This window comes from Apus apus, chromosome 1 (genome assembly GCF_020740795.1).
Source record: "Apus apus isolate bApuApu2 chromosome 1, bApuApu2.pri.cur, whole genome shotgun sequence".
Classification (NCBI taxonomy): Eukaryota; Metazoa; Chordata; class Aves; order Apodiformes; family Apodidae; genus Apus; species Apus apus.
Window position 1 is genome coordinate 98,366,463 of NC_067282.1, and position 15,488 is coordinate 98,381,950.

Sequence of the window (15,488 nt, forward strand, 5' to 3'; positions counted from 1 at the left end):
TAATTTGATTTAGGGGCAATGAGGGGGAAGCAGTGAGGTTGTAGCTGTGATGGGGGTGGGTAAAGTGGAGCTGGGAAGCTGGCTGGGAATGTAAGAATGGAACAAGGAAGCAATGGAATGAGGTAGAGCTCTGACAGTGAATGATTACTCACATACAGGGGAGAGACTGAAACCCAGTGGAGATGGAAAACATGAAGACAGGCAGATAGAGAGGACTGTAACTCGAGGTTGGGAGGAAGGTTGGGAGCTCTGAAGAGGAAAACTAGTTTTGAGTCAGGAGAACAAGGAGGAAATGAGGACAGAGATAGAAAAGATGTGGAAGACAATCTCATTTTGGAACCTAGAGCAGAAAAGCCAGGATTTGGGCAAGGATGAGCTGGAGAAGACTGAGGAGGACAGGTCAGACTTAGGAGGAATGAACACAAAACCCTACATCTTCTACAGAATATTTTTTTCCTTATGATGTCTGACTTCAATAGTCCTCTGCCATCAGCAGATGTATATGAACCCCAATGGCAAACCACTAGAGCTGGGCCAAATGCAGAGTAAGAAACCAGTTGCTGCTAAGAGTAATTCTGTTCTTGGCAAGGACCTGTGCAGTATACTTAGCAAGGCTGATCTCAGTGATTACTTCTGACAATGTCAGTAACAATTGTTTCCACTCGCAGGAGGGAGAGGAAAGGGGGATCTGTTGACTTCGCAAAAAAGTGAAAAAGAAAAATGTGTTTAATACAGGCCAAAGCAAAACATCTTGAAAGGGTATTATTACAGCTGCAAAGGCAAGTGGTCAACAGTAATTAGTTAAGTAAGTACAGTTGTATTCTTCTTCCCCCCCCCCCCCCCAATTAGGTATGCATTACAAGGTGGGTAGTTTTCATGGCTTGAAATGCCAGAACTCAGAACCTCTCAATTCATTTGTATAACTATAAAAAAATAATGCCAAGATGGCTTGATTTCCAAAAAGCTCTGTTAGGACTCAGGCACAGTTCCAACAGAGCTACGACTGCCAAGGAGAAACCTGCATATTTTCCTGCCAGCATATTCACTCAGCTCCCAGCAGCCAGTTTATAGGCTTCCAAGATTCAGGTTTTAGAAAAGGCAAGGGATGGTGGAAGGGGATGGCATGCCACATCTCTGTGGGACAGTTATTTGGAGTCTGCAGACCTCTGGGGTAGGTGGATATGCAAACAAGGGCACAAGGTATTCCTAAAAAATGTGACAACTGACTTCACGTGGAGTCTAATTGGTTGTGATCAACAGTGCAAAGAAGTAGATGGCCTAAGGTCAAATAGCACATCAGTGCTCAGTTCCCAAGCTTTTGGCTTCCTGACAGCCTGCCAGGTGGGTGGCTGCACAGCAAGTCTGTAGAAGTCCCACTATTGGTTTTTCTGGCATTCAGGATTTAATTTTGAAGTTATTGTCAAGAAACTTTTTTCTTCTATCTGAGCTCTTACAGTCATTTTCAAAGAACATCCTCAAGATTTTCCTTTCATTTGGATGTTTGTAAATCTCAAAATACTCTACAGAATGGGTATCCCTCTTGTATTTAATTACATACTCATGCTGTTGCAGATCTTTATTTGGATACTGCTTTTGGCAAGTCCTCATTCAAGGCAGAATGAGGATACTTCATGAATTGGAGAGTTTGGGAAGTGGGCAGCAAATATGATAGAGGTCTGCAGACAAGAAAGGTCAGTTGTATGCATAATGTAGATAAATGCTGCCCTGTAGAGCTAAATTTCATATTCACCTTTTTCACAGATGTCTCAGATCATGCTAATTAAATGACTTAAATATGTCTTTCCCAGGGCATTGGTAAGCTGGATGACGTGACTGATCTGAAGAAGGAAAAAGCTTTTAGAAGCAACATCATTTCTACAGAAGCAGAGCTTTGAACATATAAATTCTGTATAACAGAAGGTGAACTGAAGAAAAAGAAAGTTTAGCCTTCTGAAATTAACATACAAAGAATTGTGAGTACTTCTAAGTTCAGTCTGTGCTTCAGTTACGATTTGCCAAAGTGCTCCTGATCATCCAGGTGGATTTTGGAAATTAATGTATTGTTTCTGAAACACTATGATACCCAGAGATTATCACCTCTGATAAGCTCATGAGGAAATTGATAATTATGCCTCTGGAACAGAACATGGAGGAAACAAAATACCAAGTAACAGCTCATTAAGTATCATCTATTCTGAATCACCCTGCAGATGACTGGTTTGAGGTCACCCAGGAAACTTATAGCAGAAATGAGAACAAACCAAAGGACCCATGATGTTTAAGATGGGCAATAATTCTCTCTGTGTTTCTCTAGAGAAGAAATAAGTAGACTGATGGTATGAGAAGCTGAACTATAAATAAGGAGATTTAGGAACTGATATTAATCCTCCTTATAATGTCATATTTCAGAGTACTTTATGCCTCTGGTATGCAAGCTGGGTCATATTTTGTATTTCTCTGAATCAAACATAAATGCCTGAAAACTCATCACATTCACTTTGGAATCTATAAAATGAAAAGACAGCAAAAACTTTAATATTTTGAAGTAATGGGCCATTTTTGAGTTTCTGCTAATATGTTAGATAAAATCACTAAGTAGATGTGGAAGAAAACTATACATAGGCATCTGAAAAAAACACTGTGGCAATGTTGACCTACAGCTACGATAGCAGAACCTTCAGAATTCTTCAGGTTTGACATACAAAGCTCACCGTTGACATTTTGGGCTTAGCATATGAGGACAGGATATTAACCTTTTTAAAATAACAATGTCTTGTCAAGGCCAGGGCACACTGAAGTAGGTAGGACACTTTGCCGCCAACCTGGACAACTGCAGATCAATAGATATGAGCCACGCTGACACGTCTGCTTTGCATGTGCCATGTATCAGTTTTGACACTGTTGCACAGCACAGACCTGTCCCTCTTACAAAGCACATGCAGGATGAGGTTGTATCACAGGTGAAGGGCAACTCAACCCACCAGCACTCTTCAGATGCACCACATGTTTATGCAAGTTATCCAGAGTACATGCGGTCACTGTTTGAGATTTCTGACCAGCCAATGGCCCTGGCAGCTGAATATCCAGAAATACAGTAGAATGGCACCATCTAAGAGTCAGCATTGCCCATCAGATTTACCACGGTGAACAGCTAGTGCAGTAGCCACACAATTACTAACTTGGTATTCAGTTCTTATATTGCATCACTCTCTCTCTTTCTCTCTCTCTCTCTTTCTCCTCTCCCCTCGCAAAAAAAAAGCTCAGGAAAGGTTTTCTAAGAACTTGAAGAACAGTGAAATTATACCTCAATTCTTCCTACAGGTTTATATGAAGTGCACAATTTAGTGACCCCATTGCTCAAAACTAGGTGCTACTGCAATCAGGTTTTCTGTCTTTTGCATCCTTGTGAATAGGTCTGAACATTGCCAATATCAGAATAGTCAGAACACAATACTAAAAACTTCCTATTCTCATCTATTGCTGAAGTCTTTCAGGTCCATCTGAACATCCTTGTTTAGGGTTATTTGAATAGATTTCAAGCTTCCTATTAGAATGTAAAGCCACATTTATTTACCTTTCTAAGTATCAAGAACACTCAGAAAAGCACACTTACTAAGAGGAAAGTAAGATTAATGCTTCCAGTCCCTGTCTCTGCTTACTGGCAGAAACACATACATTAAAATTCTCATCTTATTTTTAAAAATCTGGAAAGTCACCGGCTAATCAAAATGTGAACTTTTTCATCCAACAGACAAACAGTCACCAGTGGAACTCAGGTGACAGAACATTATTTTACTGCCTTAGTTGTAATGAAAACTGCTTGTAGAAAGCTTGCATCTGCAAGGCTTCCACTTAAGAGAGTAAGACTTTCCTAGTTTAATGAAGGAGGTTAAAAGTCAAGGGAGAACAAGACACAGTGACTGATTAGCATCTATGTCATCATTAAAAATAAACACAAACCTGGATTAACCTCCTTTAGTGCTCATTATCTCACTGCCAGCACAATCCTATGCATGCAATTCTGCATTTCTATAAAAGACACTAGTTTGGCTCTAGTTTTCAGAGTTGACCTCACCTTTTACTGTCACATGCACACTCTGGCTGGTGGACAGCTGGGGTTGAACAAGGACATTGCATGTGTATTCGCCCTCATCTACTTCTTTCTGCACATCTGAAAGCTTCAGTGTCCCATTGTTCTCAAACGCCACTTGGCGATGGTTAAATGGTAGCAGGTTCGAGTTCTTGTACCACTTGATGGAATAATACGGGTAGCCAATCACACGGCAGTGGATGTAGGTGTCCCGTCCAGCTATTGCTGTGATGTTCTTCATCGGTCGAATGCTTGCTGGCCCTAGAAAGGTAAAAAGAAACTCCTGAAAACAATTTAAAGGCACGTTTGCTTGAGGAAAGATGAATATAATTTTTCTGAAGATACAAATGTTAAGGACATTTACACATGCAGCTCATACACTTCTTAGCATTTGACAGTTTTTGCTTTTAAGAGCTACTTAAGCAGTTTCTCTAATCTTTATATGCTCTAGTTTTTCCTCACCCTGCAGCACACATACTAATTATGTGGGGCTATGTTTGCATTATCCAACACTTGCCTGATAAAATCTTTGAGGCATTACAAGTTAAAGGGTGATTTAATTAATGTGAAATACTAAAACTGATACAAAGCTAGAATCCTGTTACACATGAGAACACTGACAAAGCTGTGCTTTTTTTTGATGTATATAGAGTATAATACCATGAGGATGGGTATTATGCCATGTAGAGCTAGAAATGCAAGGTAAATTACTGTACACATTAATAACAACAATGAAAGTTAGACAAGTAAAGGAGGAAAGGAAAAGAAAAAAATCCATGCGCAGCAAGAAACTGTAAACTAATAGAGATGAATATAGGAAAATAGACTATAGAACACAAGCCAAAGTGTTCTTCCAACATTTAACCGTACCATATAATCTCTAGATGGGGCTGGAGGGGCAGGGTGGGAAAAGAGAGGGGGGAAGAAAAGGAGAGGAAAACCAGTTTAGTTGGTTTTGGCATTCCAAGACTCATTTCATCACATGCAGCAATCTTCTTCTCCACTACAATGAGTTATGCGTGTTTTTTTGAGGAGCTGATTTGACAAGCACCTCTTACGTTTATTCGAGCCTGGTACAGGACGACTCCAGCAGAGTTGTTGGCAGTACAGCGATAAACTCCACCATCTCGGACATGAGTGTTAGAGACATTCAGGTAGCTGACCACATTGCCTTCAGAGGTGATAATCTGGCTGATACGATGACTGCTGTCCTTCACAATGGGATCTTCATCCAGCGTCCAAGTGATGGTAGGCAAAGGAGTCCCCTTCACGTTGCACATAAGGGAGACTGGCTCTCCCGGACTCACCACTTTCTCACTGAAGGCAGAAATTATTTTGGGAGTTCCATCTGCCAAGGGAAAGAAAAGCAGGAAAATAGTATTTACTATTAGTAATTAGTATTTACTATTAGTATTTACTAATAGTATTTATTGTGTAAAGATTGTTCCCTCTAACCTGGAGCCTATCTATCACATGACTTGGTATCTTTCTTAGAAGTGATGCAAACAATTATGTTCCAGGATACAACTCTAATTACTGAGAGAGGAAAACAAATTTTGATAGCAGAATATTTAGATGGTGCTTACTACACTGCAGGTTTATTTTTCATGTGAGAAATCTGATACTGACTCTGCCAAAGGAAAAGCACTTGAACGGATCAACCAGGGCTCTGCATAGCTATATGAAATGCCAGGTTCTTGCAGAATAGCGTTAAAAGCCATACACAGTTCATCATAAAACACATACAGCAAAACCCCAACGCATTTGGAATGGTAGATTTCAGCTCCTTGGAAAGCTAAGCATGAATCCTCTTGGCAAGAGCCAGGCATAACTTGCATAGGCTAATTTCACATAGCTGTGCCAACGCAGTTTAGTTCTGACCCACAATAACCCCTTTAGAATAGTATTAAATTGAGCTTTTCTGAATACAGTAGCAATAGTGATGCCAGTTTCTTTCTGTGGTCATTTTGTGCTACAGATAAATAACTATTCCTCTGGAATGAGAGCATTCAAGTTGTTTCTCTTGTGATCTGTGTCATAATGTACTCAGCCTCTACCAGGCAAGTGAATAAAGAGAATGGATGGAGACAGAAACTTTGAGATTCTAAGTAGGGAGCACGATTAAATAACCACCTATCCAGAGAGTTCAGCAGTATAACATTTAGGAGTGCTGACACTCTGCCATTAGTTAGGAAGTTCTTTCTGAGGTCATGCATGCATGACTGTTCTCCTTCAAAAATCATACCTTCAAAGCTGTATCTAGAAGGAATTTCAGTGTAATTGGGAGCAAAAGGTCATACACCAAGACCAGTATGCAGAACACAGGAAGCAATCCAGTCCAAAGTTCGGACAACAGTGCTGTAGGTTACTGTCTGATTTTAAAGAGCCAAGTGGCATGTAAGGTAACTAACTTCAGTGCTCTTACAGTATTAGTGCCTGTGAGAAACATGACAAAAAGGCACCTCATTACCTAAAGAGGAGCCAAAGACACTTGAAAACTCACCCTGTACATGAAGCCCTTTGAGGACAACTTCTTTCAGTGTTGCACAGGATAGAGAGTGTCAGAACAGGACTGGCAAGTCTCATGATCTGTGTGATGCACTGTTTGCTTGGGCACTTTACATGCACTCAGCAATGTGTTACCTGTATGTTTGGAAGGCTTGAACCATGGTGACTCCCCTGGAAATCATAATTCCTACATTGCAATTTCATTGCAACCTCACCTAGGAAACTGAAGGAACTGGTATGATGTACGTAAGACTCCCCACAAAACATGCTGAGTCATAGCAAAATTAAAAACAAGGCTGCAAAATTCCTTTGCTGGCCCCATAGTCAAAAACATAAGGCACTGCCACTCTCAGGCTGCTGAAAGACCTCAGAATCCCTGGAGAAGCATTCCATTTGATTTAATTTCATTATTTTTTCCTCTTCCCCACTCTCCCTTTCATTTCTGTCCCACTGGATTGGGTGACAGAGTTCTAATTTATTTATTTATTTTCATCTCTGACTCTTTCCTTTGCTGTGTATTAGATACTGTCATCCATCAAAAAACAAAACAAGAGCAACACTGTAAAAGGTTTTTTTATCCTGAAAGTTGACACAGGACCAGTAAATCTGTGAGTGTGCACATTATGTACCTCTGCCACCCTTCCTCCTCTTTTTTTTTCATTCAAGTGACAGGCTTTTTTTGGAGATGAAAGCAGACATTATTTTCCCAGGGAGACCTGAGTGTCTTTGAAATCTTTCCTGCTGTTGCTCTCTGATAACCTGCACTCTCTTGACATCATGATAGATTATCAATATGCTCTTTAGGCTTTCTTAGTCACAGGAGATGGTTACCGAGGCAACTGGGTCCTGGCAGGTAATCTCTTCTTTTTCTATAAAGACTCTAAAAATAATGTCAATGCCATGAATGCACTGCAGCCTCATTAGTGAACTGGCTCTGTACAAATTGACTACTTTCCTCACTTGATTACCATATGGAACATTGTGTCAGTTTGTTAAGACAATGTCCAACCAGAAAAGCCATATGTGGAAGGAGATGTTTGGAGGTGAATAGAGACCTCTTCTCTTATGTCCTGCTGAAAGCTAAAAGCTAATGTAAAAAATCAGCACTGCCACCACCACCAACCCCCATTTAAAAAAACCCATAACAAACAAAAACCAAAAAACAAAAGCAAGATGAAAAAACACTGGAAGGACTGCTGCTAAAGGATTTTTGTTTTCAGACCTATTCTTTCATTCTATTAGTTTTTGCTCAGAGTGGGATGCAATAAACCCCACTGAGAGTTCATGAGCACCCTCTTCTCCTGTCTAGGGTTCCTCACTTTACAACAATGACTCCAAAGTTGACATATATATTATGGGGCCCAGAATTGGCAAAGAGGTAGTGACTGACCTTCTAGTACCACCTGAACATAGTCTTGAGCAGACATCTTGTCCTTGCGCACAAAGCACTGGTAAGCTCCACCATCACTCTTGGCCATGCCATCCATAATAAGGTTTTCCTGGTTGACACCAGTGATCCGGACATTGTTACCAGGGTTGATGATTTCACCGTTATGATACCAGGAGAGCTCCTGGTCCTCAGTTCCTGTTACACTGCAGGACAAGGACACTTGACTACCAACACTGCTTTTTACTTTCCGTGGGCTAATCGTGGCTTTTAGTGGTTCTGAAGATTTAAATCAAAATAAGGGAGAAGGAAAGGGAAACAGAGAACGTTAAGTATGCATGTGCACTTATGAGCAGTTAACACATTAATTCCCAATTAAGAAGAACAATACAAATCCCAGCCATACTCTTCTGTAAAAAAACCAGCCACAAACAAACAAGAGATAACTGTGTTTGCTCTAAACAAACATCCAACATCTATGATACAAGAAAGTAGATCTATAGGGATAAACTACTTCATATAATCCTCTAGAACATGCCTAAATGAACAGTAGAAGTGGATGTACTGAGCAGCACCATTGGTGCTGAGGGCCTACACATGTTTCGGGAGGGTAGAACATGAGTTCCTGTTAGATCAGTGTGGACATTTGAACTGATGAAACAGGTGCATTCCTGAAGCTCATCTTCTGGTTTATTTTCCTGCAAAAGGAATTCAGTTCACGTATTTCAAAACTACTCCCTGATGTGAACAAACGCAGTAAATGTCAATAAATGGGAGAGAAGTTTTTAAGAGTAAAAGATCCACACTGGAACATTAATATTGGCCCACGCATAGACATCTTTAGTATCTGTCCGGGTTAAAGTGTTCCTGTGTGTGGGCTGACTAATTTTCTCCAACATGGGAATACCACAGTATTTTCAAATCAGTTGTAAAAACCAGTAGGACGTAAGTAATGCAAGTTTTCTATTGGAAAACAAACCAAGAACAACAAAAGAACAGTACTAAAAAAAGTCATAAACATAAATGCAAGGATAATAATCTTTATCCTGCCACCTACCAGTTACTAGTACTACTTATATGGAGATCTCATCTCACGCTTTGTGTATTTTGATTTGACTTCCTAGTGAAGGCAAGGGACTATCAACAGCAATGCAATCTCTGATACTAAATACATACCAACCTTTTTTTTTTTTTTTTACCAGCTTGCATATGTGCATACTCACATGTGCATACACAATCTTAAACATAAAAATTTCCTTTGCTAACTCAATCACTTTATAGAATATTTTATATCACACACATGGAATAAATTTTAGTGATCCACTGGGAACAGAGGCCTGGAAAAAAACGTAAGTCAGTGGCCTCAGTGATTCTGGATGACAGACATATATGTAACAGACCTTTCCTCTACAATGGTCCAGATCAACAGTTAATCTGTGCTCGTATGAATGTTACAAGTCACTGAACATCTCCACATTTCCTATCCAAAAGACCACAAAGGCTCAAAACTTTCAATAACCTGTTAAGAAAAGATACTCGAGTGCACCACCAACACCTCAGAGCCATGATGATGTAATAAAGTGAACCACATCATCCATTGCAGAGGAGGGTAAAACATCTTTGCCCAGCTGTTGCCTCCTGCCAATCTGATGCAGAAGATAATCTACTGGCAGTTTGACAATTAAGTCAATAAGTAAGATGTACCAGCACTGGAGATACTTTCAGTATCACTAGAGGTACCATTACATCATGTTTCTGGAAGTTTTGACTTTATATCATACAACACAGATTGAATGCAATTATTTTTTATTAATACATTCAGAAGCAAAGCTACCTTGTTATAATTAATGAATTAATGATCTTTGATCTTTATTTTGTTTTGCCCAAATACATTATTTGTAATTATTTGTGAAGACATTTTTGTGGCCTGAACTGTTCACAGACTCGTCCCTTTTCAGTGTGCTAGTCATGCTGTAGAGGTGGAAATGTTAGTTCACAAAGCATTATTTCTACTCCAGGATATATTTCTTTTTTTTACAATAGAAGAATAACACTTTTCCAGAGCCATGCTCCTGAGTAATAATTATCTTTGTAGAATCTGTAAAACACTGAGAATATTCACACATGAATACTCACCTGAGGGGAAGTATGAGTATTCGATATTAGCGAACAGCATGAGTCATGGCAATGAGAGTTTGGCAGCTGTATTAATGAGAACACTTGCAATTTCTTTTTAAATATCCAGCGCAAGTTTCTAAATTATATATCCTCCATGTGATAAATTATATCGCTACATAATGAACTGCACTATTTGCACTTCTGATCACTCAATAGTCCAACAAACTCACCTCCACAGAGCCTACATTCTGTTTTTCCACAACTTCAAGAAGTTTAAGCATTGCTAAGGTAAAGGAATAAAGCAGAAGGTACAGCAAGACATGGTAATATCTTCCCTGATGCAAACACATAGGGCAAGAAGTGGCTCAAGATCTTAACTCCACCAGGACTTACGTTTCACATACAGTCGCCCTATCATCTCGGCAGTCCCATAGTTGTTCCACACCTCGCAGACATAGCTGCCTGAGTCTGAGGGACGTGTGTTCTCGATCAGCAGACCCGTAACTGTCTGCCGAAACCTGCTGTCAGGCTCCCAGGGAACATTGTCCTTCAGCCAACGATACTTTGGTGCGGGGTGCCCTGATGCTTTGCAAGGCAGCTCCACTCGCTGTCCTGCCATGGCTTTACGGTGGTCAAACCCATCTAGAATAGATGGAGCTGAATTCGCTGGATCTGAAAGAACAAGCAGCAGTTTTCAATAGGAGCATTAAAATTCTTTCATTCATTAAGCAATATGTCAATATTTTTTTCCTCCTGCATTTTTTTACTCACTAGCCCACTGTTTTATGTACTACAGCTCACTACTGTGACCCAACCATCAGTCTGTAATGTCTCAGTAACAGTGGCTGGGATCCAGGAACATGTACTACTGAAGCACCTCATGACTACTTGGAAATCCTCTCACTGGATTTTTTCTAGGGGGCAACCATTCCTCTGGCCATCCTTCATGTCTCCTGCCAGAGGAATGCAGAGCCAGAAATGTGTTGCCTTAACAATTATTACTGTTATCCCTGCACTATTCAACTAGAATGAAGCAAATACATTCACTGTGCTTCTCAGTAGTCTGAAGGCTTTGAATTAAAAGAACAATTTAGTCCCTTGTCAGGAGCAAAACTGGCAAAGACACAGGAATTTCTATCTGCAGTCTAACTGACAAGTGGGTCTTTTCTTCTTCTCTGCAAAAATAACTTAATGTGACAAGACCAACATACAACTTAATGCTCCAACTTCCTGTGCTGAGAAAAGCAGCTCTCAGATCAACATGCTTGTGTAGCACCTGGCATATATTTATGTATCTCACAGACATATGGCAGAGTGCTTTCACCAGAGGTGCATGTACCCCACCAGAAATAGCACTATGTGTTTTCAGCTTTTTAAGCTTGAAAATTTTTGGAGGAAGAGGCTGAAGTGCAGCATGATGGAAGCCCATCCTGGACCTATTACAACATAAATACTGACCAATAAATCAACAAATACTCATATAAGTATTTTCTCATCACATGTACCCACTTTGAGAGTCTCACAAAAAAAACTCCACATGCTGATCAACTCCTTTTACTCCTGACACACCAGTCTCTTTTTGGGTATATTTACATCACAGTTGCCTAGAGGTAGGTGAGATGGCAACATTTTTTACATTTTCAAGAGGTCTTGGATTTAACTAGTTCAGGTACTGCTCACAAGGCAGCTGCAGCAGGTTCCTGTTAGGAGCTGGAGAGATTAAAGAAGTAGTTCATGCTGAATTGAAGTTACATAAGTAACAATACTATCAGTACCTGAGCTAGCAAGTTTAAAAGTGGCTTATTCAGACACACGTATTCATGAACTGCAGCCACACCTGGGAGGGTACACCTGAGAGCAAATAGCTAGAGGCACTACGTAAGTTATGCTATCAATCCAGAAACTAAAACTGTGATGGTAAACAAATGGACTAAGTAAGTTTTATGTGGGTATCTAAAGAAAAATCCTAAACATCAAGTTCAATGACAGATGACCATGGATGGTTTTCTGCTCCCTAGGTGCCAGCAAAAAGGTGAGCTGCTGAAGGCAAAACTGCATTCAGTTTACAGCAACTTACTGTCTGTCTCATTAGAAACATGTCAGCCAATAATTAAACAAATTGTTTTGAATGCATCAATAGCCTCAAGGTCCCTATTTGGCATCGAGATGGGTTACATTTTTGAGCTTGCCATGCTGTTTGTGTCTGGCATAGTGAAAGCACAATCTGCTAGGATGCTGCTGGGAAGGCCAGTGTCAATTTGACTAATTGATTAGCTAGCTCTTTTCTCACCTTTTTGGTTCATCAGGCATCTATGTTTTCAGTGCATATTCTTTTGTGCAGCCTGAGGAATTAACCCAGTAAAAATGTAAGCATGCAAGAAATTACAGCTCTGGCTCTTAGGAAGGTTGCATCTAGATGAAATTAATTTCTTCCGTTGAAAATAATAATTAAATAATTAAAAAGTAGAACTAACTTCTAGAGGTATTGTCTGTGCATTCCTACTCAAAAATCACAGAGCTGCATGTCTTCTCTGTATGCTTTTAACTTTAGAAGACTTTGGTGAAGGATATGTGGTCACATTTGTAATACTTTAAGTACAGAAATACAAAGTACCATACGGATTTCGAAACAGGACAGGGGCCACAGGGTGAGGAACTAAAATAATAAGGAAAAGTTGTGGCTAGTAATGATCATACTCCAATTGCCTCCTAGTCAGCTGCAGAGAATTGTGGATGCTTTGGTGCTGGGCTCAGGCAAAGTGCAAAACCACCTCAGACAAACAATCTGATGGCAACAGTAAGGCAGCCACTGCCCTCCTGCCCCCATGGCCAGGCAGAAGCCTGGGAAGCCAGGTGGGATGTCCCCAGGATATTGGGGGGCTCTGGTAGCAGATGTCATGGGAGGCATATTTCTCTTTTGCAGCTGCCATTTCTCACCCTTCAAAAACAGCACAGCAGTCCCTTCATCCTCTATCACAGGGTCAATTCCCTTTTTTTTACCCTTCTCAAACTGAGCCTTAGCAGAAGTCCAGCCTGGAGTCCCATCCATGGAAAAGCTGAACTAGGATTTGTCTATGTGCTTGAGAAGCCTTGAGCTTGTTCTTATAGAGGAGGTATTTAAAATATATACACAGGGATATGCCAAATATTGTTCTAGTCACCTGCTTTCTTGCATTGTGTACTTATATATTTAAATGGATGGTAAAAACCTCTTTTTGGGATGTCCTTGTAACAGACTCCTATTTTGAGCTCCTACATTACATTACATAAAAAGGGCACAAAAGAAATCCCAGGCCTCCTTTGCAATCACCTGCAATGAGACAAACAGCAAAGTAACATAACCCATTTCCAGTATGTGGTATGTGATTTCTGAATTACTCTTTTACTACTTTTTAAGAGTCAGCTGTAATGTATTCTACTTTGGATCTTCTTTGAAGGACAGAGCAAGAATTTTATGCTTTCAAATTCATAAGGATTTTTGGTAGGCTGGCAGTTAAAAACCAGTAAAGATTTTGGGAGCTGGAATTCATGGTTGGACAAAATTATTTTTGGAAATGCACACTATAACAAGCATTAAAGAAGCATGTAAATGTAAAGTAGCATGTTAATGACCTTGATTTTAATTTTATTTAGAAAGGTCACATGAATTCAAGGAGATTTTTTTACTATAAATTAAATTTGGAACTTTGCTTTGGTCTTAGGCATAGTAATTATTCATGTGTATTTGCTATTATATGCACATTACATTTTTCAGTCTTTCAAACAATTACAAAGCTTAACTCATATTAAATATGTGGCCAAGCGACTATGATCAATATCCAACACAAACTATTCCACCTCTAAATAAGCAAAACATTTACGAATGTACTAGGCAGGCAAAAATGTAGATCTCATGTAAGCACGTATTTCAAAACTATGTTCATAGATTCTCTGATCTCAGTTCTTAAAGGGCTCACTATTTTAAAATATCAATTCCTGCAAAGAAAAAATAAAACCTGCTAGAGAAATACTAAGAGACAAACATTGCTTATAATTGCTGCACTTGTTCAGCTGACTAACAGGACTAGAAATCAGAGCCCACTATACATCTAATAGAGAACAATTAACCCCATCAAATTGAAATAGTCAGCTATTGCACACAGCTAAATTTTCCTATTTTTATTTGGTCTGCAAAGGAGAATAGAAAAGGGAAATCCAGATAGAGTACATCTTCTAGGGTGCCTGTCCTGGATTACAAACTAGACAGAGCTTTCATTTTCCCCCTTTCGTTCAGCTAAATAATTAGAAATTTTCCTGTGGTAACCAAGATACAAGCCTGATTTTGTCTACGTTACCAATGGCTCAGCCTTAGCATGATTTCACACTGAGACAGACCATATTGCAGAGCCAGCTAGAAGGATAGGACCCTGCCTACCCCTATAAGACCAAAGCAGGCAGATTATTATGCAGAAAAACTACTTCTTCATCTGGCTTGGAAAAACAGAGGCAAGAGCTTTTCCTACAGAGGACACCTAGCAAAGGAAGAAACCCCTGGATCTGACTGGTAAGTGATTCCAACCTGAACAATCACAATATTTATTTATTTATTTATTTATTTATTTATTTATATCATTAGCATATTTAAGTACTGGCTTGAGTGTTCAAAGGGCTCCAGAATCCTTAAGCAATGACCATTTTGGGGAATGGCAGGAAGTATGTTACTAATGCAAAACCTTGTGCCCACTTCTGTCCCCCTTCGGTCTCTCAAACAGAGGTGGAAAGCTGAGAACTCATAACTAGATTTTTTTTTTTCTGACAAAAAGACCAAAAGAGAAGAGGACAAGGTCAAAAGGAGAATAACCCCACTGACTGTTGATAGTGAAGGTCACCATACCCTTACTGATCTTTAGGGTTAGGATAGTTTGGACAACTTAGTAACAGTGAAAAGGAGAAAAAAATTCTGTGGGACTTTCAGTGAGATGGTGAGCACATCTTCTGTAAGGCAAGGATACAGGGAGAAAGAAGAGTCTGGAATACAGTCTTAGCTAACTCTATGGATGTGCAATGTAACTGCAGATTTGCTCACATACAAACACCGGGTGCTGTTACAGGCACCCAGAAAATGAGGCAGAGAAAGGGGAGATGTAGAAGAGCTAATCCTATACAGAGATTTTTGAGAGCAACTTCCAAACCTAGGCCTGGGGTCTCCTCCTCTTTCTCACCTCACCCACAACTGGCACCTCCTGGTGCCAGTTGAAATGGGAAGATGAAACTGCAGCAGCACCGTCCTGACAGCCCTCAGTGTGTGGTGAGTGAGGAACCCAACAGTCCATCACATACACAGCAATCAGGAGATGACTTACAATGACAAGTAAAAAATTCAAATACCCCATGTACCTGCTCATT

The 15,488-nt window shown here is 39.9% G+C and overlaps 1 protein-coding gene across 4 annotated transcripts in view; it reads right to left on the minus strand.

Annotated features, from left to right (window-relative positions):
* The window catches only part of DSCAM (DS cell adhesion molecule), a 495,043-nt gene that overhangs the window by 170,188 nt on the left and 309,367 nt on the right, over nt 1–15,488 (minus strand). For 3 of the 4 annotated variants that reach the window (XM_051641267.1, XM_051641277.1, XM_051641287.1), the window contains 4 exons: nt 10,497–10,775; nt 7,989–8,264; nt 5,142–5,438; nt 4,076–4,351 (listed from right to left, as the gene is read on the minus strand). In XM_051641267.1, coding sequence (XP_051497227.1) covers nt 4,076–4,351; nt 5,142–5,438; nt 7,989–8,264; nt 10,497–10,775 — 1,128 coding nt within the window. Of the gene's footprint in view, nt 1–4,075; nt 4,352–5,141; nt 5,439–7,988; nt 8,265–10,496; nt 10,776–15,488 lie in introns of those variants that run through there. The other variant, XM_051641297.1, reaches the window with a different exon arrangement.